General features: G+C 44.6%; 2 protein-coding genes across 5 annotated transcripts in view; one reads left to right on the top strand and one right to left on the bottom strand.

Annotated features, from left to right (window-relative positions):
* Positions 1-2,441: 2,441 nt before the first annotated feature.
* LOC134807848 (uncharacterized) lies at positions 2,442-4,993 on the bottom strand. Its single transcript, XM_063789392.1, has 3 exons — positions 4,069-4,993; positions 2,704-3,178; positions 2,442-2,596 (listed from the first exon to the last, which is right to left on the bottom strand). The coding sequence occupies exons 1-2, from the start codon at positions 4,310-4,312 to the stop codon at positions 2,736-2,738; spliced, it is 687 nt and encodes a 228-aa protein (XP_063645462.1). The 5' UTR covers positions 4,313-4,993; the 3' UTR covers positions 2,442-2,596; positions 2,704-2,735.
* Positions 3,627-25,432, top strand: part of SNTG2 (syntrophin gamma 2) — a 407,561-nt gene continuing 385,755 nt past the window's right edge. For all 4 annotated transcript variants that reach the window (XM_054677651.1, XM_016946061.4, XM_054677650.1 and 1 more), the window contains exon 1: positions 3,627-3,859. In XM_054677651.1, the coding sequence (XP_054533626.1) occupies positions 3,788-3,859 (72 nt within the window). In that variant the 5' untranslated portion in view covers positions 3,627-3,787. The remainder of the gene's footprint in view (positions 3,860-25,432) is intronic.

Below are 25,432 nucleotides of genomic sequence, written 5' to 3'. Positions count from 1 at the left end.
TTGCAGTGAGCCGAGATCGCGCCACTGCACTCCAGCCTAGGCGACAAGAGTGAGACTCTATCTCAAAATAAATAAATAAAATAAAAAAGAAAAATAAAAAGGAAATCATGCTAGTTTTGCTGTCACATTTCAAACTGCAAACGTTATGGCTGCAGTGAGTGATAAGTGCCTATTTAAGACGGAAAAGACGCTGAACTTGTAAGTAGAAGACATGAGTGGAAAGGTGTTCCCACCGAGGGCACGTCAGCGCAGAAAGCACAATCCCATGGGAAGACCTCAGCAGTCAGTCCCCCGAAGTGAGTGACACTGAGCCATTCATGGCAAGTGAGGCATAGCTACACTGATTTAGGAGTGGGCTTGTTGTGAAAACAAAAACCAAAAAACAAAAAACTGGAGAGGCTGTGTTTGCCAGTGAAGAAGCTGCTGCCATATTTCCGGCAGAGTTGAAGTTGATTAAAGGGAAAGGATGCCATCCAAAGCAAGTCTTCAATTGCAGTGAGACCAGGCTCCTCTGGAAGAAGATACCCAACAGAACCTACGTTCTTAAAAGGGCAAAGAAGGCCCCAGGGCATAAAACACTGAAGGGCTGATTTACCCTGTGCCGTGTGCAATGCCGTAGGACGTGTGGCCAAGCCAGGTGTGGTGCACACAGAGAGGAACACTTATGCTCAAAAAACAAATGTTACCTGCTTGTGTTCAGGCAACATAACCAGAAAGCATGGGTGGTAACCACCATGTTTATGGAAGGGTTCTACCAGTACTTCCTCCCAAAGCCTTGGAAGGGGGAAGGTTGGAATATAAAGTCTCATTAGTAACAGACAATGTACCTGGCCATTCTGAATATGTTGACTATAAAAATGACAAGGCCAAGGTTGTATTATTATTAAGACCGGGTCTCACTCTGTCACCCAGGCTGGAGCGCAGTGGCATGATCTCGGCTCAATGCAACCTCCGCCTCCAGGGTTCAAGGGATTCTCCAGCCTCAGCCTCCCTAGTAGCTGGGACCACAGGTGCATGCCACCATGCCTGGCTAATTTTTGTATTTTTTTGTAGAGACGGGGTTTTACCATGTTGCCCAGGCTGGTCTCAAACACCTGAGCTCAAAGCAATCTACCTGCCTTGGCCTCCCGAATTGCTGGGATTACAGGTGTGAAGCACTGTGCCCGGCCTCAAGGTTGTATTTTTACCTTCAAATACAACCTCATTGCTCCTGCCTTTTGACCAGGGCATTGTCCAGTTTGTCTAGGCCACATACATCAGTTCGGTCAGCAATTGATGCATACATATATACGCATTTATATATATATGCATGCAATTGATACATATATATGCATGCAATTGAACATATATATATGCATGCAATTGATACATATATATATATACATACACACACATACATAGTTCAGTACTATCCACGGTATCAGGCAGCCACTGGGGGTCTTGGAACATACCCATGAGGATGAGGGGTTACTGGAGTTTTTTGTACTACATTTAGAAAGTTTCTGTAAATTCAGAATTATTTCAAAGTTAAAAGTTAATAAAGAGACACCAACTGCAACTGGTTTTAGACACATCTCAGAATCAAAGCTATACTCATCACAAAAACCAGAAAGTTGAATTTTGGTAACCTCATGGGGGACATTCCCTCGCAGAGTTTCAGGATAGTCAGGGTTTTACTTTTTATTGTTATTGCAGTAGAACCCTAGTATTTAATAGCAAAATAACCCTTATGTGCAGTCCTGACACAGATGCATAAAAGCAGATAGGCAGTTAAAACTTGAATTAATTAGCCTTTCAAAAGCAGCCCCAGAGCGCCTACGAAGTCCTGGAATCACAAAATTTTATTATAGAAAGGATTCTAGAGATTGTTAGCCAAAACCACATTATTTTACAAATGAATTAACAATTACCTTTGGTCTGAAAAACAAAAATATATGTGTCTATTCATTTAACGATAAAATTTTAACAAAAACTTGTCTCTCAAAGTCAACATTTATACATGCAACACGCTGTTTTTCCTTCTTCAGGCCCTGGAATAGAATGTCCCTTTGCAATGAGACAATATCTTTGTGTATTTGTAGACATTTAATTTCTCAGAGATTACATGCACGCTCTTCTAAAAATGCAACTTAAAGGCAAACAATAATCTCTTGTACTTTTTCTTATTCTAGGTTTTGCTACAAATAAAAAGTAACACAAATTTTTTACCAATTCACCCAAGAAGCATATTTTGTAACAGGCACTGTGCCACGTATAAAAAGACCTGGTTTTTGCTATTCAAGAGCTCGTCCTCTGGTTAAACTGAGTGCTAAGAAGTACTGGCAGATTGCCGTGAAGGTGAAACAGGAATACAGAGAATAGAGAAATGGGGAAGGGCGTCTGTGTTCAAAACCCAGGTCTGCTCAGGGGTCAAGCAAGTCGGAGTCAGAAAAAGTAAAGTGTTTAACATCGAGTTTTCAACATTTATTTGTTTACAATGCGTCACATTCTGCTCCTAGATAGGGTTAACCTCTGAAGACCTCAGATTTCGCTGCTTTTCCTTGCCGTGGAGAGGGAATAAAACGGGAATCGTGGCCTCCGCGATGCGCGCTCGTGCCTGGGTCGGAGGATTTGGAAAGGGAGAAAAATACGGGCTGGCTTCTTTTTAAAAAATGTGGGTAGCCTTGCCTGCCCCCGCCGCACTGGAATTTATCCTAAACTTACTTTCATTTACATTAAAACAAGACGATTTGAGTCTACCAAACCCAATACTGCATCTGTGAGGCTCCTTTTGGCACAAATCTGAATGAACAGCGGGAAACGCCGTCTCCCCGGGCGTCTGAGATCTGGGGTCCCCTCCCCACCTGGTCTCCCCGCTCCCGCCCCAGCCCCGTGCGCCCCAGGAGGGCACCGCCGAGCGCCGGGTCCCCGCAGGGTTCGGGAGACTCCGCGGACCGGAGGAGGGATAGGACCCCCGAGCTTTGGGGCGGGAAGGGAGGGTGGAAGGAGGAGGGGAGCGGGGTTGGGGAAAGTTGGAGCTTCGGTATCTTTTCTCCGGGCCAGGCCGTCCTCGGGACCCTGCGCTGCTTCTCCAAGTGCTGGGAAGACTCCGTGTGGAAAGGTCTGAGGATGCGGCCGGCTGGCACAGGTGTGGCGGCTTCAGAGGGCCGGGGAGAACCCATGGCTTCGAGGCTGTGGACTAGAAATGTCCCTGATTAGAAGCTGAGAACCTTTGGCCAGGGAGGTGGGGCGGCGGGGAGGGGTCGTCAAGCCGGTCCAGAGCGCGCCCACCTGCGCCCCAAGGGAGAGGAGGTGCCCCCCGCCCCCCCCCGCCCACGCCGCCACGATGCGCCGCGGACCTCGGCGACCCAGCCCGGGTAGAAGTGCGCGCTCCCCTCCTCCAGCCTCGTGCGCCGGCCCCTGCCCCGCCAGCCCCGCTATGGTCCCCCATCCACCCCCGCGGGAGCGCCCCTGTCCCCCCATCCTGCACTTCCCCCAGAGTCGCGCGCCAGTTTCCCGCCCCATGGAAGCGCCCCTCTCCCTACTCCGGCTGATCCCCGCTCGCCGCCCTCCCCGCGGGTGCGCGCCCGGCCCCTCCCTCACCCGGGGCGGGTCTGCGTGGGCGGTGCTCCCGGTCGGCGGGCGGAGCTCCGGTTTCCCAGCCCTGCGCCCCGGTGGAGCCCGAGCCGGAGCCGGCAGAGGGGCGCGGGCGCGGGCGTGGCGCCTGGCGGGGCCCTGGGAGGCTCGGACGGGGTCCTGGCGTTGAGCTCGGCCGGCCCGGAGCGCGGACCCAGCCGCAGGGGCGGCGATGGGCACCGAGGGACCCCCGCCCCCGGCCGCCTCCCGAGGACGCCAGGGCTGTCTGCTGGTACCTGCGCGGGTGAGTGCGGCCCCTCAGCGCCCCTGCACCCCCGGCCCCCCTTCCCTCTCCTTCGCGCCCTTCTCCCCCCGCCCCACCTCCCTCCATGCCCCCTCGCTCCCGGCGACCCCTTCCCTGTCTCCGGGGACGGCTGGCCGGAGGGTGGGCGCCCGGGACGCAGTGGGCACCCGCCCCCTGGCCGCTCTGCTCCCTCCAGCCCAGTGTCTTACTGGAAACTTGCAGGCTTTGCTCCTCCAGCGTCTTCCAAGGTTTGGTTTTGAGGCGCCCGGGCTTCCCTTTACTGCGTGGGAAGTAGCGCTTTCCAGAATTTGGGATTTGAGATTGGCCCCGCATTGCTTCCCAGGAGCGGCTCTTTCGGGCCCAGGCGGTGGCTCGGACCAGAGCGTCCCACCTGCAGCCTTCTGGCGCCCAGGCCAGGTCTGAGTTGGCCAGATTGAGCCCAGCCAGGTGCATGGCGCGGCCTCGGCAGGTGCTGGGGGCTCTGGGCCATTCGGGGAACCGCTGGGACGCCAACTGGGTAATACGGATTTCTTTTTTGAAGTCTATTCTAGTTCCCACCCCAAATAACTCCCTCTTCACCTTCTTATTTTTAAATAACTAAACTATTGATTGACAGAAAACAGAAACGTTGGCCCAAAGAAAAACGAGAAGTTATTGGAGACCTTCAAGTTGCCACCCACAGCACAGCCTCGAGTTGTGAAAACAGTTTAAGGGAGCACGTGGCCACCCCAGCCCTAGGAGGCTGCCGAGGAGCGCGGCTGTTAATGAAAATGCATTGACAACCACTCCTTTAGGATTCCTTCCCCAGGAGCTCCCAGTCCCAGGAGCGACCAGGAATACAGTTAGCCCTCCCTTATAGGACAGCGGAGAGACGGTTCAGAAGGCCACAGGTTGAGGGCTGCTACAAATTCCTATCGTCATAATAATGATTCTAAACTAGGACTGTGGTCGTCGCTACTGTGTGATGTTAAAAAAATTTCTATGTAGAGATAGGTGCATCTTCATTCAAGTCGTACCTTTCTGGGCTTTTACTACAAAATATGAAAATTAAATTTCATGTAAAATGTGGGTGTTCGTTTCTTGAAGTACTTTGTAATATGAATAGCTATCCCACTGTTGCCCTTGGTAATCAAACCCGAGAAAATATGCAGGGATTACCTGGAAATAAACCGCAGTAAAAACTGCAGGCGCTGTGGCTTTCCGTCTGGTCACTGCCTTCAGCTTTATAATGATGCCCTCCCACGGTTAGGGATTGTGCATTTTTCTCGAGACATTCGAGCAAAGCAATTCTTGCTTTTAATCATTGTAATTATAGCGGAAGCGTTGAAGTGGATTCATCATACTTCATAATTGACCCACTTGATGAGTTATTGGCAATAACGTCAACAAATAAAGCAACTGCGCGTATTCTAGTAAATGCTCTCCTTTGCGCTCAGTATTAATTAAGGTGCTGAATTTGATGTTTTCCAGTCAAGAGTGGCCTCTGCTCACCTGTTTGCTACAAGATGTGATTGGCGCTTTCTTTCTAATAAGGACCTTGATTATTTGAAACAGCCTGTCTGAATTGTATTGAAAGAAACTTTTTTTTAGCGTTGGAGGCCAAGTATTACAATAAGATGGAGCATTTTAAGAGCAAGACTCCTAACTTTGCAGTCATAAGTAATTAGGTATGTGCTAAGCCTACCTTAGACACCAGTGCATGGTCATGTTAGCTCAGATTCTTATGTATTTAAAACGAATCTGTTAAGTATCGGTGTTGGCAGGTTTGTCTTGAAAACATGAATGTTCTTAGCATACAATGTCATCCTTACTTAATGGCAGAGACAACTGTGCAGAATTATTTTCTTACCATAACTGCATAATATTATTCAACTTGTGTAATTATTTAATCATTTCAGTTAAGAGAACTTGGTGCTTTTAACTAGAAAAAGATGAAAGTCTTTTCTAAATCTTATATTTCTAGTTATATTTTTTCTATCTGAAGTCAAAATTATACACATTCTTTATCATGACTGCTTGTTTGAATCTTGGAATTTGGCCACGTTTGAAGGTCTCCTGTTCGGTAACAGACCTGTTTTGTTTCCCCTTTCAAGTGCCTGTTCCCGATGTTTTTTTCTAAGTTAAGTGAGTTCATGGAGCTCTGTCTCTGACCATACCTGGATTTGGGGGGTAAAATCCCACTGGCAGACAACCTCAGTACAATGTGCGAAGTGTGTCTTGCTTGTAGCTTCAAAGACTACTATTGGTTGATGTTTACAGCACATTTGCTGCTTTTAAATGACAACACTTCTTCAGTCTGGGGCGCTGGAAGAATTATTGGCATGAGCTGGGAACATGCCCATTTATGTGATGAGCTTGCCCACTGAAGGGGGAAAGCACGTTAGGTCATTTTAAAGGTGCATGTGGGGTAAGGGCACCACCTAATCATCTGTTTACAGATATGAATTGCTGCATGAGATGAATGAAGCATCTGAGCTCCTAAGAAGGTTCCCCATTCCTTCTATGCTTTGGTTATGTTTCTCATCCTTGCTGACTCATCTTTAATTTCAACTGTAGAATTTCTATTGACGTCTATGACATCATAAGCAAAATCCAGGCATTACAAAGCAGGCAGTTACCTGACTTTACCAGGAGACATGGAGACATGTTCCCCAGTAAATACTTGAATGAGGTCCAATTAAGAAAAGTGTGCCTTGTTTTTGTTTTTGTTTTTTTCCAATATGGGATGTTAAAATAGCCTTGTTTTCTGAATGGTGTATGTGGAGCAACAGCTTCTTGTCTCTGGATATCTTTATGGATGATGACTGTAGACAAGGCATTTAAGCTTCAGTTTTAATTTAGATCTGCTTCTCAAGATACCCCATGAGGCTCTGAGTGAGTTGGCAGAGGGGCTGGCATTGCAGTTCTCGGTGACAGAGGGTGTGTTTGCATCGCAGGCCTCCTATTTACTAAATGGGTATATTCAGGATAGACTTACTAAGCAGTGTGATTTTCTGGCTTTCCTGTTAGCTCATGTAGCATGTGACAGCAGGCACACGAGGGACCCCAAAGAGGAGCTGCTCTCAGGCTCTGCTGCGCACCCCTAGCTCCTGCGCTGCCGGGCATGGGGCGGGCACAGGCAGGTGCTCGTGGAAATGGAGAGGGAAGGAGGGAGATCAGGGTTCCAGGGAACTCAGAGAACCCCGGCTTCGGGAACCACCATCCTCTCTGGCTCCGGCTTCTCACCTGTGGAATGTGTGCTTGGGTTCCGAAGGTCACTTTGTATCTGATTCCAAATCCCTCAGAAACTCGCTCTTTAATTAGATTCTAGAGGTATTTTTGTTGAGTGAGACACAACAAGGAAGGTGGAAAACATGCTTTTGGAGGAAAAATGCACTCAGGATTTAATGGAAAATGGACCTTGAACTGGTGTGTACTTGTCATTGTTGTCCAGCTGGTTACCGCATGTTGTCATGACTGTAGTTTTGAATAGTCGACTTTGGATTATTTTCAGCTAACACTAGATGTCACTTTCCCCCAGTCCATACTAAAGTTCCATGTAAAATTCAGGAAGCCGAGGTTATCCTTCCTATTTCTGTATTAAATGCTAAGCTCCCCTATGTGGGCGTAATCCCTCACCTGAGGACTGACCCCAGCCTGTGGTTCTTCATCCCCTGCCCCTCTGAACAAGAAGGCCCTCCGAAAGCTCACCCATTTCTGGCTGTCTTCCAGGGACCGTGCCGCTTCTCCACCCCATCAGCCTGAACCTTCCTGTTTTCCCCCCTTGCACATTTTAATAAATACTGTTAACAATGCTGTGAATGTGAGGATGTGATTTTGCAATTAGAATTACATGGTAAAATAGTTTGCTTTTTAAGGAGTCTACATTTTTACATCCTATAAATATGATTATAAACTAGCTACATTTTAATTTAGCAAAGACTTTGGATTTAAGAAAGTGAGTATGCTTCTTATTTAGGGGATACTGTTCTAAACATTGGTAAAATGTAAAGTTATATTTTTAGTACAAAAAGTATTAAACTTCACAGTCTGCTAACTGCTAAACTGCTAAGTTTTAATTCTGTTTTACCTGTTGTACTTTGTAAAGAAACTGCATGTCATTCACTTCTCTTGACTTGAAACCTAGATCAGTGCGTGGCCTGTTATTTTGCAATAATCCGCATTAGTGTTAATGAAAAAGGTGACCCTCCACTGTCAAGATTCTGAGTATCAACTCTGGGAGTTACCAACATTCACTTGACATTTGGGTGAACATCATTTGATGATGGCACCGAATTGTGTTATTATAAAAACAATCACATAGAACATTAGAATCAAGTGTCCTAAATATCGTGCTTATTGGCCTCCATTTTATAAATTTACTTTTCCTCTTGTTTTTATTTGGACCCCAGCTCCAGAAGACAAACTTTCTTCTTGTACTCAGCCAGTGGCAGTGGCCTCTAAGTATGGACTGACCAGGAAATCACTGTAATTACTCCTACCTTCATCAAAATAGTTTAAATGACAAATCCTGTGCAAGAATTAAATTCCACTTCTGTAAAGAATGCTTATAGTTGCAGATGTTTTATTGTGTAGTTCATAAATTATTATAGGTAAGGGCACAGCCATGGGGACGCACTCAGATTCCATGGAAGAACATTTCTGTTCGTTGAGCGGGTGTTTAGAAAATAATCTGCATTTTTGAAGTGGGATACAGCTGCCAGTTGTTCTGAACAAAATCATCACTTATTTTGGATTTGGCAGCAAGTCCTCTAGCAAGTCCTCTCACTCCGAACAGGGAGGCCTCCCATAGTCTGGGGTCCCAGCTACCCTCCTTTTAGAAGCTGGTGCCAGGGAGGCCAAGGGGCCCACATCTGCCACTGTCCCCGGCCCTGCCTCAGAGCCTTCCCTGCCCCTGCATCTGCATCTGCCCTGGCCCCACCCCCTGCCCTTGTGACTGTGCTGGCCCCTGCCCTGCCCCTGCCCCTACCCCACATCTATTCCTGCCCCTGCCCCTACCCCTGCCCTGCCCCTACCCCTGACCCTGACTTGTGCCAAACGCACCGCACCTGCCCCTACCCCTGCCCTGCCCCTGCCCATGCCCTGCACTCACCACACCCCGCCCCTGCCCCTGCTTCTGCCCTGCAGCTACCCCTGCCCTGCACCTACCCCTGCCCTGCCCCTACCCCTGCCCTGCCCCTGCCCTGCCCCGCCCCTGCCCCGCCCTTGCGCCTCCCCCTGCCCTGCCCCTGCGCCTGCCCCTGCGCCTGCCCCTGCTGGGCATTCTGCGCGGACCTTTCCAAAACTCCTTTCTGCAGCTCAGTCCGGAGCAGGGTTGCGTTCTGCCCTTCCCAGGCTGGAGCATAACCACTCACCCCATGACTGCATCCTTCCTCCCTCGGGCCTTCACACACCTCGGTTGGGCACGTGGAGCGCTGCCTGCCCCGGCCCAGGGCCTTTGCTCAGCTGCCTCTCCTGGAGGCTGCATCTCACCAGGCGCAGCACCTGCCCCCCCAACCCATGCCCCTTCCTGCAGAGGACCCGCTCCCCCAGGGCCCCAGCCCACCCGTGGCTGTGAATGGGCCCATCTTGGTCGGGCGTCTAGAAGGGAAGTGGCACCTGGGTCCCCTGCTGCTGTGAGCCCGTGGAGGGGCCGCTTTCAGAAGGACACAGCCCGGGGAACTCGGTTCTGCCCTGCTGTGTGGTAGCTGACCCATGTGTCAGTTGAGCCAATAAGTATATATCTGAATTAGATGTATGTGTTTCTATGAACTAGAGAGAAAGTTCCGTTTCTGGTTTTTGAACTGATAATTTATTCTGTATTTATGATCAGTTTATTTGGATTTAAGTAAAATTGTGCTTTCATATTTTTACAATAGCTATGTTTTGATTTTAATTTTTCACATCAGCATAAGTTTAATGGTAAATATAATTCTATTTCTCAGCTGTATCCTGCTCAAGATTATCCTTCATGACTTCTCTGCAGATAATTATATTTTACCAAATGGCTCTGTCAGTTTGCCTTTTTACATGATTAAGTTTTCATTATGTACTGAGAAATATGAAATTACTTCTTATACCTAAACCTGGGGACATCCAGAACCCGATGAGTTAGATGCAGTGTTTTTAGAAACGTGTGCCAACTTGGTCATAGTTAGCGTAGGTCATATGGTCTTGAAAGAAATCCGAGTCTGGTTTTATTCCTAAAACGATCATGGTCTGCAGCAAGGTAGAGAAAGTCCAGCCTTTGTATTACCTCCTCAGAAACACTAGAAATTTTACCACCTCCCTGCTTGAGGGGGAGCAACGGATGGGGAACGGTGGTGGGAAGTAGCTCTGGGTCTCAGGCCTCCTTTTGAAAGTTGGGGGTTTGGCGATGATTAAGTGCCATTTGGAGAAATGCTTTATCATGATGCACCTTACGTACGTGCAGACACAGACACACAGAATTTAGAGAAGAATGATTGAGTACCTATTAATTGCCACACACTGAGCTGGAAGCTAAAGATAAAAATAGAGTAGAACACCTCTCAGACCAGGCCAGTGGGGCCCTGACTACCTGAGAGGCAAATTCTAGACAAGCAGACACGAAACAGCACAGGCAGCTACAACGTGTTCCCTCTTCTATAGATGAGGTCGGGCAACATTTGTCTTCCGGCACATGGAAGGCGAGACTGGTACTGAGACTGAGACTGAGACTGAGACGGGAGAGATGCAGTCACAGGCCAGGGGCACCTGCAGCCACCAGAGCTAGAGGAGGCAGGAAGGAGGCTCCCTGGAGCCTCTGGAGGAATTTGATCCTGGACTTCTGGCTTCCAGAACTGTGAGAAGATAAATGTGCATTGTTTTAAGCCACTAAGTTTGAGGAAGTGTTGTCATAGCAGCCGTGGGAAGCTAATCAGTCTTTTTAGGTAAGTAATATAGCTTTTAGGGAATATCTTCTTAGAAATGTAGGGAATTTGAGCCCAGAACCCCCAGGTTAGAACTTACCTAATTGCTAACATCTACTAGGTACTAAGAGCTCTTTGGAGGGCTTCGTTCCTTTAACACCCCTGGGGTACTGCTGATGCTCCCCACCTACACATAAGACCGTAGAGACGGCAGGTGAAGGGTGGTCCCCATGGTGGCTGCAGCCCCCGGGGGTCTGACTGTGAGAGAGATGTCTCTATCCCACGTGCAAAGGCTGAGAAATGGCCCCAAATGCATTTCCTTTAAGTGGTTATTGCTTGTGAGACAAAAGGATAACAACAGGAATTAGGAAATCAGAATCAGGAGGAATATACAACTGTTTTATTATAATTGAGGTTGTCATACAAAATGGGAACAGGTTCATAAGTCGAGTAGATGGCAACAGCTCATGCAGCCCCTCCCCACACACATAGCAGTGAAATGATGTTGAGATCATGCAGAGTACTATGTGATATTCTCCAGATTTGGTGCTTCAAGATGGGTTTTTAGTAAAAAGACTCTGCAAAGATATGACATTTTATTGAAGCTGAACTAGCAGAAGCTTTGTCAATTACCTACACTGTAATTGCTTTAAAAAGGAAAAAAAAACCTCTAAAGTCACTATTATCTAAATTGGTGTTAAGAATTTGAAAGGTATTGAGAACATGAATTTGTAACCAAAATACATTATAATCTAAATAAATGGTCTTTTTTTTAAAAGTGGTTCATTTGAAATCCAGAGAGAGATGAAAAAAATCATGTGGACTTCCAAATTATTTTCTATTTTAGCTTTCTAGATGTAGTACAGTAAAATGTACTGTTTCTTACATAGTTTAATATTTTGATGTTAGGAGTTATAGTATCAAACATGCCTTATGACAGTCAAAATTTTGGGATAGTACGATATCTAAAACAATGATGCTTGGGTAAGAGTTAAGAAATTAGAACCAAACTCTGAAACTGCTAATAACAAAAGGTAATAAAGGATAAGGACTCACACACAGATAAGACCACTTTTTCTCTGTATATAAAATACATTTGTTCTTTGTAGCAACAAAATGAAATAGAACAAATTGTAATATATTTTGTAATGTATAACACTTATATAAGGTTTAATTATATTTAAAAAATTAATTTCTATGTTGAATAATATTGTAAATTTAGTAATCGAATAAAGAGGAAAATCTAGTAGCTGAAAAAAGGAAGTAAACTGAAGGCTTTCCTATCAGAACAAGATACAAACCCACTAGGAAACAGCTGCATATGTGAATTACGTGCTTTGTAAGCGCTGGGATGTAAATATTCTTTTATGCAACTCTTCCTTATTGAATTGAGGAGAGGACCAGCACAGATCTATGAAAATGCTATGAGCTTTATGTATTGCAATTATTTTCTTCCAAAGCTTTATCAAATTTTGTCGTGACCTACAGATTCTTTTGGTTTTAATCGGGGTGGAATCAGAATGCTTTTAGATTTGTAATTTCCATGTTGGCAGGAGGAAGGGAGTCAGGGAGGCCTGGAGTCGGGGGGAGGTCCAGGGTTCAGCTGTGCTAGGGTCGCCTGGTACAGGGGGCTGCCTGGGGGTGTGGTGTTCCCGCAGTGGGCTGTGCAAAGTCTCAGGGCGGCCTTTGCTTTACTGGCCTTGGGCTGAATGGAGAAGGTGAACGGAGCAGACCGGTGTCACAGAATTGCATCGTGCAGGCCTTGCCTTTGTGACCCAGGGCTGGAGGCTGCATCTCGGGTGCCGCTGTGCAGATGGAGGGAACCTTTGGGGATGCGATTCGAATCTTCCTATCACCTTCTTTGGAGTAAATACATTTCCTTTATTCCTTTGATGTTTGTATGAATAGTGGCATGGTATCTGTATCTCAGTACTGAAAGTGAATATGAGATGGAAAAATACAAGGAAGGAAAGTTCCTGTGACCTGGTCTATACCTATCTAGCAGCTCATAGATTTCCTTCTGGCTTTTTCTGGTGTATATTCTGTAAGTTAAACTCATCCTCAAGATAGAATTTTCTATCCTGCTTTTTAGAATTCTCATTATAAAATGATAATTTTCATAGTTTGCTAAGAAATATCCATCAATTACCATCATCCCCCTGCTTAAGGTTCTTCTGTATCAGTGGAGAGGCTTCGGGCAGGTGTTCCCGTAGGAGGGGGCTCTGTTAATGACATGGTCCTTTGCCCTTCTGTCTGGAAAGCAGCACCTGTCCTTGCTGCACTGGCTCAGGCGTCTGTGACTAGGGTGACAGCGTTGCTTAGAAATCCCAGCTGATAGCCAGGCCTGTTCCCTGGTAGGATCCCACAGTGGGGAATGCTGGGCTTCTGGGCCCCACAGTTCTCCCAAGAGCTCGGGCTGCCTGTTCTCCTTTGTTCTCTCCTTTGTTGGGAATGCTTCAGTGCACGATGCTTTTCAGGGTAGGGTCATGTGTGCCTTATTTTCTCATCGGTGAGATTGGATTCCTGTTGTCTCCCAGGTGAGCCCTGGAACTCAGGGTTCAGCTGGATGCAGACAGAGGACTCTGCCCTCGTGGAGGAGCTGGGAGCACGGTGAGCTCTGAGGGTTCCCGGGCACGGCTATAGGTTCTGAAGGGGGTGCTCCTACTGCCTGCTCATGGGAGCACGGTGAGCTCTGAGGGTTCCCGGGCATGGCTGTAGGTTCTGAAGGGGGTGCTCCTACTGCCTGCTCATGGGAGCATGGTGAGCTCTGAGGATTCCCAGGTTCTGAAGGGGGTGCTCCTACTGCCTGCTCATGGGAGCACGGTGAGCTCTGAGGGTTCCCAGGCACAGCTGTAGGTTCTGAAGGGGGTGCTCCTACTGCCTGTTCATGGGAGCACGGTGAGCTCTGAGGGTTCCCGGGCATGGCTGTTGGTTCTGAAGGGGGTGCTCCTACTGCCTGCTCATGGTCCTGGGACTCCTCACCTGCCCTCCTGCTCCCTGCCACTCCAGGGCACAGCCCCTGGTTTGTCTGTTCCTGTCACTCCCTGCCTGGACGCGCAGCTCCCATGAATGCTGCCAGCTACTGTAGATAGTGCTGATCACAATAATTTATGATTTCTGATTTTATCACCATTTTCTGTTGATATAAATCTTTATCTTTCTGATATTGCCAGAGTTTCTAGTAAATGAGAAATTATCATGGTAAATAAAACCAACTTTATTTTGTTTTATATGTTATCACCCCTGGGAGGCTTTTGGTTTGAAACTACTGTTAGATTTTATTTTATTTTTTTATTTTTGAGACGGTGTCTTGCTCTGTTACCCAGGCTGGAGTGCAGTGGCACGATCTTGGCTCACTGCAACCTCTGCCTCTGGGATTCAAGCGATTTCTGGCTTTTTAATATATTTTTAGTAGAGACGGGGTTTCACAATGTTGGCCAGGCTCCCAAAGTGCTAGGATTACAGGTGTGAGCCACTGTACCCTTGGAGATGAACCATGTCTGTGAACTTTTCTATAACGTAGCATCTGCATTAGTACAGCTGCTGGGAGTTAACACACCACGGTGTGCCCAGGAAATGTTACATTTTAATTTTCTTACTCAGAATGGTAGGATTAGCCATTGAATTTCTCAATTATTGGGTTTTCTGCAATATCTTTTAATGGAGCATTTTATTCTTTTTCTTAATTTGTAGGCTTATGTTGTGTCTGTTGTTTTGTTTCCTGGGATCTCTTATGTCATTTTGAGTTCAGTTTTTCCGCTATTCTGAAATGTGGGTACATTCCCAGTGAATGGGTCTAAGATAGTGACAGCCTGTTTGTCTCCGTGCTGAACTGATCATGGCAGTGGATCTTGCTCAGAGAAAGGAAGTGCTTTTAGCTAGGCTGGGTTTATAGAAAACACACCGGTGTGCACACTTCATGTGAAGCTGCTGAGGCTTTTAGCCAGGCTGGGTTTATAGAAAACACACTGGTGTGCACACTTCATGTGAAGCTGCTGAGGCTTTTAGCCAGGCTGGGTTTATAGAAAACACACTGGTGTGCACACTTCATGTGAAGCTGCTGAGGCTTTTAGCCAGGCTGGGTTTATAGAAAACACACTGGTGTGCACACTTCATGTGAAGCTGCTGAGGCTTTTAGCCAGGCTGGGTTTATAGAAAACACACTGGTGTGCACACTTCATGTGAAGCTGCTGAGGCTTTTAGCCAGGCTGGGTTTATAGAAAACACACTGGTGTGCACACTTCATGTGAAGCTGCTGAGGCTTTTAGCCAGGCTGGGTTTATAGAAAACACACTGGTGTGCACACTTCATGTGAAGCTGCTGAGGCTTTTAGCCAGGCTGGGTTTATAGAAAACACACGGGTGTGCACACTTCATGTGAAGCTGCTGAGGCTTTTAGCCAGGCTGGGTTTATAGAAAACACACTGGTGTGCACACTTCATGTGAAGCTGCTGAGGCTTTTAGCCAGGCTGGGTTTATAGAAAACACACGGGTGTGCACACTTCATGTGAAGCTGCTGAGGCTTTTAGCCAGGCTGGGTTTATAGAAAACACACTGGTGTGCACACTTCATGTGAAGCTGCTGAGGCTTTTAGCCAGGCTGGGTTTATAGAAAACACACTGGTGTGCACACTTCATGTGAAGCTGCTGAGGCTTTTAGCCAGGCTGGGTTTATAGAAAACACACTGGTGTGCACACTTCATGTGAAGCTGCTGAGGAAAATTCACTTTTTAGAACAGCAGTACTTCTTCCCAGATGAGCAGATGGAAAAATCACATTTCACAATTTCAGTTGAGAAAGATGGAGTTGTACCATTCAATCTAGACTTCATTGGTTCTTCAGTGAAATGTGGAAATACTGGTAGCCTAAGATACATTTCTTATTTTAGTTTTAGTTTTTTGGCTGGAGTGCAGTGGCATGATCATAGCTTACTGCAGCCTTGAACTCCCCAAACACCCCAGCTCAAGCAATGCCCCTGCCCCAGCCTCCCGAGTAGCTGGAACCACAGGCACATGCCACTATCCCGGCTAGCTTTTTGACTTTTATACCGATGGGGTCCCATTATGTTGCCCAGGCTGATCTTGAACTCCTGGTCTTAAGCGACCCTCCTACCTCGGCCTCCCAAAGTGCTGAGATTGTAGGTGTGAGCCACCATGCCCAGCCCCAAGATAAGTTTCTTACCATACAAGAAAGCATGAGTTTTGTGGTGACGGTTCTGGATCCGGATCTGCCTTGCGCCTTTTCTTTAACCACATCACTCTCAGCTTCTTCATTTGTGTCCTTCGCTGTATCCAGTTACTGGAGTAGCTGCATTTGAAACCATATGAGCCTCTGCAATGCAGAAAAATAATTAGATGAAGTAAGGAATTTATCCATGGTACAAATAGAATCAACGTATTTCTTGATTATGCCTGTCTTTGAATAAGTAGGTTATGCTGAGTTTTCACTTCATCTTTGAAATAAATAGAAAAATAATAAATCGAATATGTTTTATTCAACCTCATGATGTTAAGTAATGAAGCCACATAAAACCAAGAAAATTACAGATACGTGTGTAAAGGAGATATGGTGAGCCCTGTCCTGGCTTCTAATTTGATTGAGGAGAGGCACATAAATTGAAAACAAAACAAAAAAACAGTTCATTAAAACAGAAGATAAGTGTCATCCCTTAAATTAGAGAATGAGCGTGCTAAGCCCCACATTCACAGGTGCCTCTACTAGCGGGGGATTTGGAGGTACTGCAAATATTTCAAACCAGAAAAGGTGAATACTGATGATTTTTGGCGTGGTAACATGATTTCTCATGCCACTCCTGTAGTCTAAAGCTGGTTTGAGTGCCTGCTTTGTGTCATACTATTCAAAAACTAACTGCAGTTTTTCTTAATTTATTCTTCATTAATCATCAGACTATGATTTGAGCTTTTTTTAAAAAAAAACTTCATTATTTGAAAGTGATTAACATTAACATCATTAACATAATGAATTTAAAGCCTATTTTTCCAAAAGCATCACAAAATAAGTACTTTTGAAAATGAAAATATGCTACATAAAAATTGAAATGGAATGACCCAAAAAATTCAAAATTGCATTAAAGTAGACAGAAAAAATCTGCTTCAAACAGATAAGAAAGGCAATATGCTCAAAAAAGTTAACTCTTTATTTAACTTTATCATATTTATATGATATACAGTTTTCTAAACATTAGTTCTGGGAGAAGTATTAGGAAGGCGAGCAAGTCAGTTTCCACGCTTTACACACTTATATGTAAATGAGGCGACCAGGGTTATCACCTATGTTTGGTATACGTGTACACAAAATAATTAATAATGTTATTATTGAAATAACATATGCCTTGGGACCAACTCCTAATATTTACACCTTTAAAGATAAAAGTATATTTAATATGCCAGTTTTTAACTTCACTAAAATTTGAGCCCTTGATTTTTCTTTTCCACAGTTTTTGACTGGCTTAAATAGTGCCTGGCCCATACTAGGTGCCCAGTAAAAATTGGCTGAAGATATTAATACTAAATTAAAATATTTCAATTTCAAACTAACTCTAGAATCTTAACAGTTTACAGAGACACATCTCCACTCAGTACTAAATATAAATCCTTTGGAGGGTGTCATGTGAAAATGAAGCTAACAGTTAACATAATCCAATTGCATGTTGTTATAAATCTGTCTTCATTTTCTTCTTTTTGTTCCAAAGTGACCATGTCTCTCATTTGAATTTTTAACAGTTTCAGCTGCCTGCGTTTTCCTGTCTCTAGTCTCAAGGCTCAGCGATGCACGCAGTCACAGTGTGTGCTGCTCTCCCTGTTGGCGAGCTTTGTAATCAGATCTGTCTTCTTGGTGATATTGAACACCAGTGTTGCTTGTGAAATCCGGGCGTCAGCACTACCTCTGGATCTTGTAATGAAGCTCCAAGGTAGCCAAAGAACTCACACATGCCTAACTTTTTAGAAAGAGAGCAATTTTCTAAAATAAATTCCTTATTAAGAAGGAGTCTTCTTATAGTTGTGTGGAAAGTTTGATGGAAGCATCTTTCATTGACTTGTATACTGTGTTCTGAGGACGTGAGGGAGCCCTTCCTGTCCCATGGTGTCTCCGCCTGCCTCCGCCCCTTCGTGCCAGGGTTACTGATTTGCTTCAGGTGCCTTTAGGATTTTTGCAGGAAAAGAGTCAATATTTAGCATTTTACTTCCAGGAGAGCAGTCCCAAACAAATCCTTCTCCTCCATGTTGCTGACTGTAGGATGCGGATGTGTTTGCAGGAAATGTGTTAGGGAGGTTCCCAGCATCACCCCGTGAGAAGGATGGGAGGAGGAAAGGCTGGACAAGGGGCCCTGAGGGATGAGGCCTTGGTTGATCCTACAAGGAGTTCTGAAGACAGGACAAGCCTTTGAAAGCCTCCCCTGTGGGGAAGAGACACTGGGTCCTTGGAAGTGCAGGGTCCTCGAGACGCGGGGAGCTCTGGGGTGAGGCTGTTCCTGAGAGGCTGAGCCCTGGGCACTCTGCCACAGCGGGTCCCGCCCTGTGCCAAGAAGAATCTGAGCAGCCTTGCCGTCCACTGCGTGTGACACTCGGGTCCACGCTTGGGGTAGGTTCTGAGAAGAGCTCCTCTTGGGTGGGGTTTCTCCACCAAGGAACTTGGAAGACGAGGAGAATGGGTGGCAGCCCCCTCTGTCCTGCTGGCCCTGGGGCTCCTGTGCCCTGGTTCTGGTCCTGCTCCTTGGCCCCTCAGTCCACCTCCTTGGCCACCTGCTTTTCCTCCTTGGTCCCCTGTCCTTTTCCTGCACCCCCAATCTTCATCCTTGGCCCTGAATCCTCCTTAGTCCCCCAGTCCTCCTCTGGACTCCAGTCCTCCTCCTGGTCCCCAGTCCTCCTCCTGGACCCCAATCCTCCTCCTGGTCCCCAGTCCTCCTCCTGGTCCCCAGTCCTCCTCCTTGGACCCCAGCCCTCCTCCTGGTCCCCAATCCTCCTCCTGGACCCCAGTCCTCCTCCTGGTCCCCAGTCCTCCTCCTGGTCCCCAGTCCTCCTCCTGGTCCCCAGCCCTCCTCCTGGTCCCCAGTTCTCCTCCTGGTCCCCAATCCTCCTCCTGGTCCCCAGTCCTCCTCCTTAGACCTCAGTCCTCCTCCTTGGACCCTTGTTTCTCCTCCTTGATCCCTTGGCCTCCTTGGTCTCCCTGTTCCTGTTGGTTGCCTCCTCCTCCTTGACTTGGTCCTCCTCCTTGATCCTCTGGTCTTCTTCAGGGTCTCCTCCTCCTCCTGGCCTCTCGGTCCTCCTCCTTGACCCCCTGGTCCTCTTCTGTGGTCCCCTCCTCCTCCATGGCCCCCTCCTCCTCCGTGGCCCCTGGTCCTCCTGGTCCTTTGGGCTGCCCTCGGCTCGGGGGCTGCTGCTGCTGGCGGGGGTGTCAGCTGCCCAGTGTGTGCTCTCCCCTGGAATTCCACTGGATGGGGTGGGGGGTTTCCTTCTGTCTTTTACTCCATCTGTGTTGTCCATGCAGCTGGGCCCCCTACAGTCTTCTCCAGAAGGACTTGTATGGGGGTGGCTGACAAGTAACCTGCTCCCTGCACATGGCTCTCCACCCTCCATGGTGAGCCAGGCTGGCACCTGGGCAGGAGTCAAGGGCCGCCTTGGCCTGGGCTGACCCTGGACCCACAGAGACCCTTAGGGCGGGCTGGGCCCAGCTCCTCCCGGCTGCTCCCGGCTCCTCCCAGCTGCTCCCACTCAGTCCCTGCTTCTTCGGTCCTGTGTGTCGGACCCATCCCTACCATGGCCTTGCTGCTTCTCTCACCTCCATGCATGCCCAGGGTCTCCTGCGGAACCTGCTTCACAGCGAGTCCTGCCCTGGCATTTGCTCTTGTGGGGCCTGGACCAGAACCCACCTTGTCCCACCTCCCTTCTCTGTGCCACATTCTGTGTGGGGTCTTCAGTTACTTCTGGGTCATCAAAACTGGTTAGTTTTGATATTTTTAAAATGTTTGTTGTTGCACTTACAATAACTTCTTCTGGGTATTTATATCATTTAAGAGTACTTATTTTACATTTTTTTTTACTTAAAAATTTAAATATCTGCAATCTTTGCCTGATTGTGCAATTTGTTACTTTTGTCTTTTTTTAACCTTGAGAGAAAATGCTTATTTTCTTGTGTTTTGGATAATTTCTCATTGTGTTCATTTGAACTCTGTTGGTGAGAATTCTTTAAGGAATATGTTCATCTTTATCTGTAAGATTTTTGAGATTTGTAAAGGCTTTTATAATGCATAATTCATAAGAGAAAAATGCTTCTGACTATAAGGAAATTTTTCAAAATCATGTAGGACAAAACAAAATATAAATAAGTTATAAAATGAATGCAAAACAATGAAATAGAAAAGTATTTCAAAAACAAATAATAGTTTGGCCGGGCGCGGTGGCTCACGCCTATAATCCCAGCACTTTGGGAGGCCGAGGTGGGTGGATTATGAGGTCAGGGGTTCGAGACCAGCCTGACCAACATGGTGAAACCCCGTCTCTACTAAAAATACAGAAAAATTAGCTGGGCGTGGTGGCGGGCGCCTGTAATCTCAGCTACTCAGGAGGCTGAGGCAGGAGAATTGCTTGAACCCGGGAGGTAGGGGTTGCAGTGAGCCGAGATCGTGCCCCTGCACTCCAGCCTGGGCTACAGAGCAAGACTCTGTCTCAAACAAACAAACAAACAAAAAATAATAGTTTAATGGCTATATTTTTAATTTTAAAAAGCTTCTGAAATGAGAAACTTTAAAAGTCCAAAAGAAAAATATACAAAGAATATAAATTTACCTTAAAGCAGAAAGAATTGTCACTAGTCAAAAATATATATGAGAAAATATACGCCCTGTTCAGGCAGACCAGGGACAGGAGTGCAGACTCTGTGTGTGTTTCTTTTATTTCTCTTTTAGCAGCTGGTACTCTTTTTCTTTTTTTTCTATTGACCTATTGTAACGGGTAAAACCACAAATATGCTATTTAGCAGAAATGGGGAGAATGGACACCTTGCCTTATTCCCTATCTTAAAGGAAAAGCATTCAGCGTTCATCATTAAGTAAAATGTCACTGTCTGTACTTTAGAGATGCTTTTTTTGGGTTGATGAAGTTCCCTTCTCTTAGTTTAATGAGATTTTTATCAGGAGTGGATGTTGAATATGGTGAAATGTGTTTCTTATCTATTGTGGTAATAGTGTTTTATTTTTAGTCTGTTTTTATGGTAAGTTACACATTGATTCTGTAATTTGAAATAACCTTACATTCTAGAGATAAATCCCCTTTGGTCACAATGTATCATCTTTTTATGTATTACTAGATTCAATTTGCTGTATTTTGTCAGTGGGCATTTGCTTCTACATTCACGTTGGATATTGGTTTGTTTCTCTTCATGTTGTGCCTTTGCCTGTTTTGGCGTCAGGGCATTGGTGTAATCCTGGCCTGTCAATACGAATTAGAAAGTGTCTTTTTGTGCCGGGCACGGTGGCTCACGCTTGTAATCCCAGCACTTTGGGAGGCCAAGGCAGACGGATCACCTGAGGTCAGGAGATTGAGACCAGCCTGGCCAACATGGTGAAACCCCATCTCTACTAAAAATACAAAAATTAGCCAGGCATAGTGGCAGGCATGTGTAATCGCAGTTACTCAGGAGAGGCAGGAGAATTGCTTGAACCCAGGAGACGGAGGTTGCTGTGAGCCGAGACTGTGCCACTGCAATCCAGCTTGGGCAACAGAGCGAGACTCTGTCTCAAAATTAAAAAAAAAAAAAAAAAAAAGTGTCTTTTTATAGTTCCACAGATTTCCTTTAGTATTTGTATTATTTCTTTCATAAAATTCATGCAGAATGCATTTGAGCCTGGAATTTTATTTCAAGGGTTTTTTTAAACTATAAATTCAGCTTCTATGATAAGGGCTTATTCACATTATTCATTCTTGAATGAATTTTGATAGTGTCTGTCTTTCAGGAACTTTGTCCTAAGTAATGAAATCCTTTGATAAAAAGTTGTTTGCAATATTTCTTACGTGTTTAAAGTCTATAGCTTCTGTGGTGATGCCCCCCTTTTCCATTTGTAATACTGTTAATTTAGGTCTTTTCTGTCTGTTTTTAAAAAATAAATCAGTCTCCCAGTTAATTATCAATTTTTAGTGTTCTTTTCAAAGGATACATTTTAAATCTCATTTATTTTTTATTTTGGTCTTTTTGAAGTTCATTGATTTTTGTGCTTATTATTTTCTCAGTGCTTGCTTTTGGACTTATTTTGGTTGTGTTTTTCCTGATTCTTAGGGTGGAGTCTTATGTTTCTGATCTGGGGTATTTCTTGCCTTTTATTGCCAGTGTTTACCATCATGTATTACCTATAGAGTGGTGCTTTAATCCCTTCCCATAAGTTCTTATGTCTTCTTTTTGGAAGTGTCTGTTCATGTCCTTTAACCATTTTTTAATGGGATTATTTCTTTTTTGCTTATTGATCTGTTGAAGTTACTTATGGATTCTGGTATTAGATCTTTGCTAGATGCATAGTTTTCAAATATTTCCTTTCATTCTATAGGTTGTCTTTTTACTCTATTGATAAGTTTATTTTGCTGTGCAGAAACTCTTTAGTTTAATTAGGTCCTATTTGTCAATGTTTGGTTTTGTTCCAATTGCTTTTGGAGTCTTTGTTACAAAGTCTTTGCCAGTCCCTATGTCCAGAATGTCTCGGGTTTCCTTCTAGAGTTTTTATAGTTTTAGGTTTTACATCTAAGTCTTTAATGCATTTCGAGTTGATTTTAGTATATGGTGAAAGGAGGGGTCCAGTTTCAATCTTCTCCATATGGCAAGTCAGTTATCACCAGCTCCATTTATTGAATTGGAGGGTCCTTCCCACACTGATGGTTTTTGTTGACTTTGTCAAAGATTAGATGATTTCAGGTGTGTGGCTTTATTTCTGGGCTTGCTACTCAGTTCCATTGGCCTGTGTTTGTTTTTGTACCTATACCATGCTGTTTTGGCCACTGTAGCTTTGTAGTATAGTTTGAAGTTGGGTAATGTTGTGCCTCCAGCTTTGTTCCTTTTGCTGAGGATTGCTTTGGCTATTCAAGCTCTTTTCTTGTTCCATATGAATTTTATAATAGTTTTTTTTTTCTAATTCTGTGAAGAATGTCCTTGGTTGTTTGAAAGAAATAGCATTGAATCTGTAAATTACTTTGGACAGTACATTTTAACACTATTGATTCTTCTTATCCATGAGCATGGAATGTTTTTCTGTTTGTTTGTGTCATCTCTGATTTCTTTCAACAGTGTTATCTAATTCTTATTATAGAGATATTTCACCTCCCCGCTTAGCTGTGCTTCTAGGTATTTTATTTTTGTGTGTGATTATGGTGAACAGGATTGCGTGATTTGGCACTTGCTTTGGAAGTTATTGGTGTTTAGAAATGCTACTGAGTTTTGTATATTCATTTTATATCCTGAAACTTTTGCTGAAGTTGTTTATCAGATCTAGGAGCTTTTGGGCAGAGACTGTAAGGTTTTCTAGGTGTAGAATCATATTGTCTGCAAACAGAGATAATTCAACTTTCACTCTTCCTATTTGTATGACTTTTAATTCTGTCTCTTGCCTGATTGCTCTGGCTAGGAATTTCCAATACTGTGTTGAATAGGAGTGGTGAGAGTGGGCATCCCTGTCTGCTTCTGGTTCTCCAGGGGAACTTCCAGCTTTTGTCCATTCAGTATGATGTTGACTGTGGGTTTGTCATAGACAGCTCTTACTATTTTGAGGAATATACCTTCATTGCCTAGTTTGCGGAGGGCTTTTAATATGAAGGGATGTTGAATTTTATCAAAAGCCTTTTCTGCATCTATTGAGATGATCATGTGGTTTTGGTTTTTAGTTACATTTATGTGATGAATTACATTTATTTGTTTTGTATGTTGAACCAACCTTGCATCCCAGGGATAAAGCCTACCTAATTGTGTGGATAAGCTTTTTGATATGCTGCTGGATTCAGTTAGTTAATATTTGTTTGAGGATTTTTTTTATTATTATACTTTAAGTTTTAGGGTACATGTGCACAATGTGCAGGTTAGTTACATATGTATACATGTGACATGCTGGTGCGCTGCACCCACTAACTCGTCATCTAGCATTAGGTATATCTCCCAATGCTATCCCTCCCCCCTCCCCCAACCCCACAACAGTCCCCAGAGTGTGATGTTCCCCTTCCTGTGTCCATGTGTTCTCATTGTTCAGTTCCCACCTATGAGTGAGAACACGCGGTGTTTGGTTTTTTGTTCTTGCAATAGTTTACTGAGAATGATGATTTCCAGTTTCATCCATGTCCCTACAAAGGACATGAACTCATCATTTTTTATGGCTGCATAGTATTCCATGGTGTATATGTGCCACATTTTCTTAATCCAGTCTATCATTGTTGGACATTTGGGTTGGTTCCAAGTCTTTGCTATTGTGAATAGTGCCGCAATAAACATATGTGTGCATGTGTCTTTATAGCAGCACGATTTATGGTCCTTTGGGTATATACCCAGTAATGGGATGGCTGGGTCAAATGGTATTTCTAGTTCTAGATCCCTGAGGAATCGCCATGAACAGACACTTCTCAAAAGAAGACATTTATGCAGCCAAAAAACACATGAAAAAATGCTCACCATCACTGGCCATCAGAGAAATGCAAATCAAAATCACAATGAGATATCATCTCACACCAGTTAGAATGGCAATCATTAAAAAGTCAGGAAACAACAGGTGCTGGAGAGGATGTGGAGAAATAGGAACACTTTTACACTGTTGGTGGGATTGTTTGAGGACTTTTGCATCTATGTTCATCAAGGATATTGGCCTGAAGTTTCCTTGTTTTGGTTATGTCTGTTGGTGTTGGAATGATGCTGGCTTCCTAGAATGAGTTATGGAGGAATCCTTCCTCTTCAATGTTTTGGAATAGTTTCATTAGGAATGATACCAGCTTTTCTTGACTTGTCTGTGAATTTGGTTGTGAATTTGTCTGGTCCTGGGGATTTTCTGGTTGATAGGCTTTTATTGTTTGTTTTTTTTTTATCACTGATTTAATTTTGGAACTTGTTATGTTACTGGTCTGTTCAGCATTTGAATTTCTTACTAGTTCTCCCTTGGAAAGTTGTATGTTTCTAGGAATTTGTTCATTTCTTTTAGGTTTTTTAGTTTGTGTTCATAGAGGTGTTCATAATAGTCTCTTTTTTTGTATTTCTGTGGGGTCAGTGCTAATGTCTTTTTTGTCATTTCTGATTGTTTTTATTTAGATCTTTTCTCTTTTTTTAAATTAGTCTGGCTAGCAGTATATCCATCTTATTTATTTTTTTAGAGAGCAAATTTGTGGTTTTGCTAATCTTTTGTATGTTTTTTCATGTGTGTTTCCATTGCATTCAGTTCAACTCTAATTTTGTTTCTTTTCTTCTGCTAGCTTTGGGGTTAGTTTCCTCCTTTTTTTTTTTTCTCATTCCTTAAGATATGATGTTAGGTTGTTAATTGGAGTTCTTTTTAACTTTTTGATATGGGTGTTCAGCACTATAAACTTTTGTCTTAATACTGCTTTAGGTGTGTTCCAGAGATTCTGGTATGTTGTATCTTTGTTCTCATTAGTTTCAAATAATTTTTTATTTCTGCCTTACTTTCTTTGTTTACTTAGAAGACATTCAGGAGCAGGTTGTTTAATTTCTATGTAT

This window comes from Pan troglodytes, chromosome 12 (assembly GCF_028858775.2).
Source record: "Pan troglodytes isolate AG18354 chromosome 12, NHGRI_mPanTro3-v2.0_pri, whole genome shotgun sequence".
Lineage (NCBI taxonomy): Eukaryota > Metazoa > Chordata > Mammalia > Primates > Hominidae > Pan > Pan troglodytes.
This window is presented reverse-complemented; position numbering and strand designations above follow the sequence as displayed.

What these genes read in the sequence shown, in the direction of transcription:
- LOC134807848 (XM_063789392.1), bottom strand. Translation starts at nt 4,312, where the DNA reads ATGCACCTGGCTGGGCTCAATCTGGCCAACTCAGACCTGGCCTGGGCG. An exon ending in GCAAAGCCTGCAAGTTTCCA is followed by an intron (nt 3,179 to 4,068) that starts GTAAGACACTGG and finishes GGACATTTCTAG; the next exon opens with TCCACAGCCTCGAAGCCATG.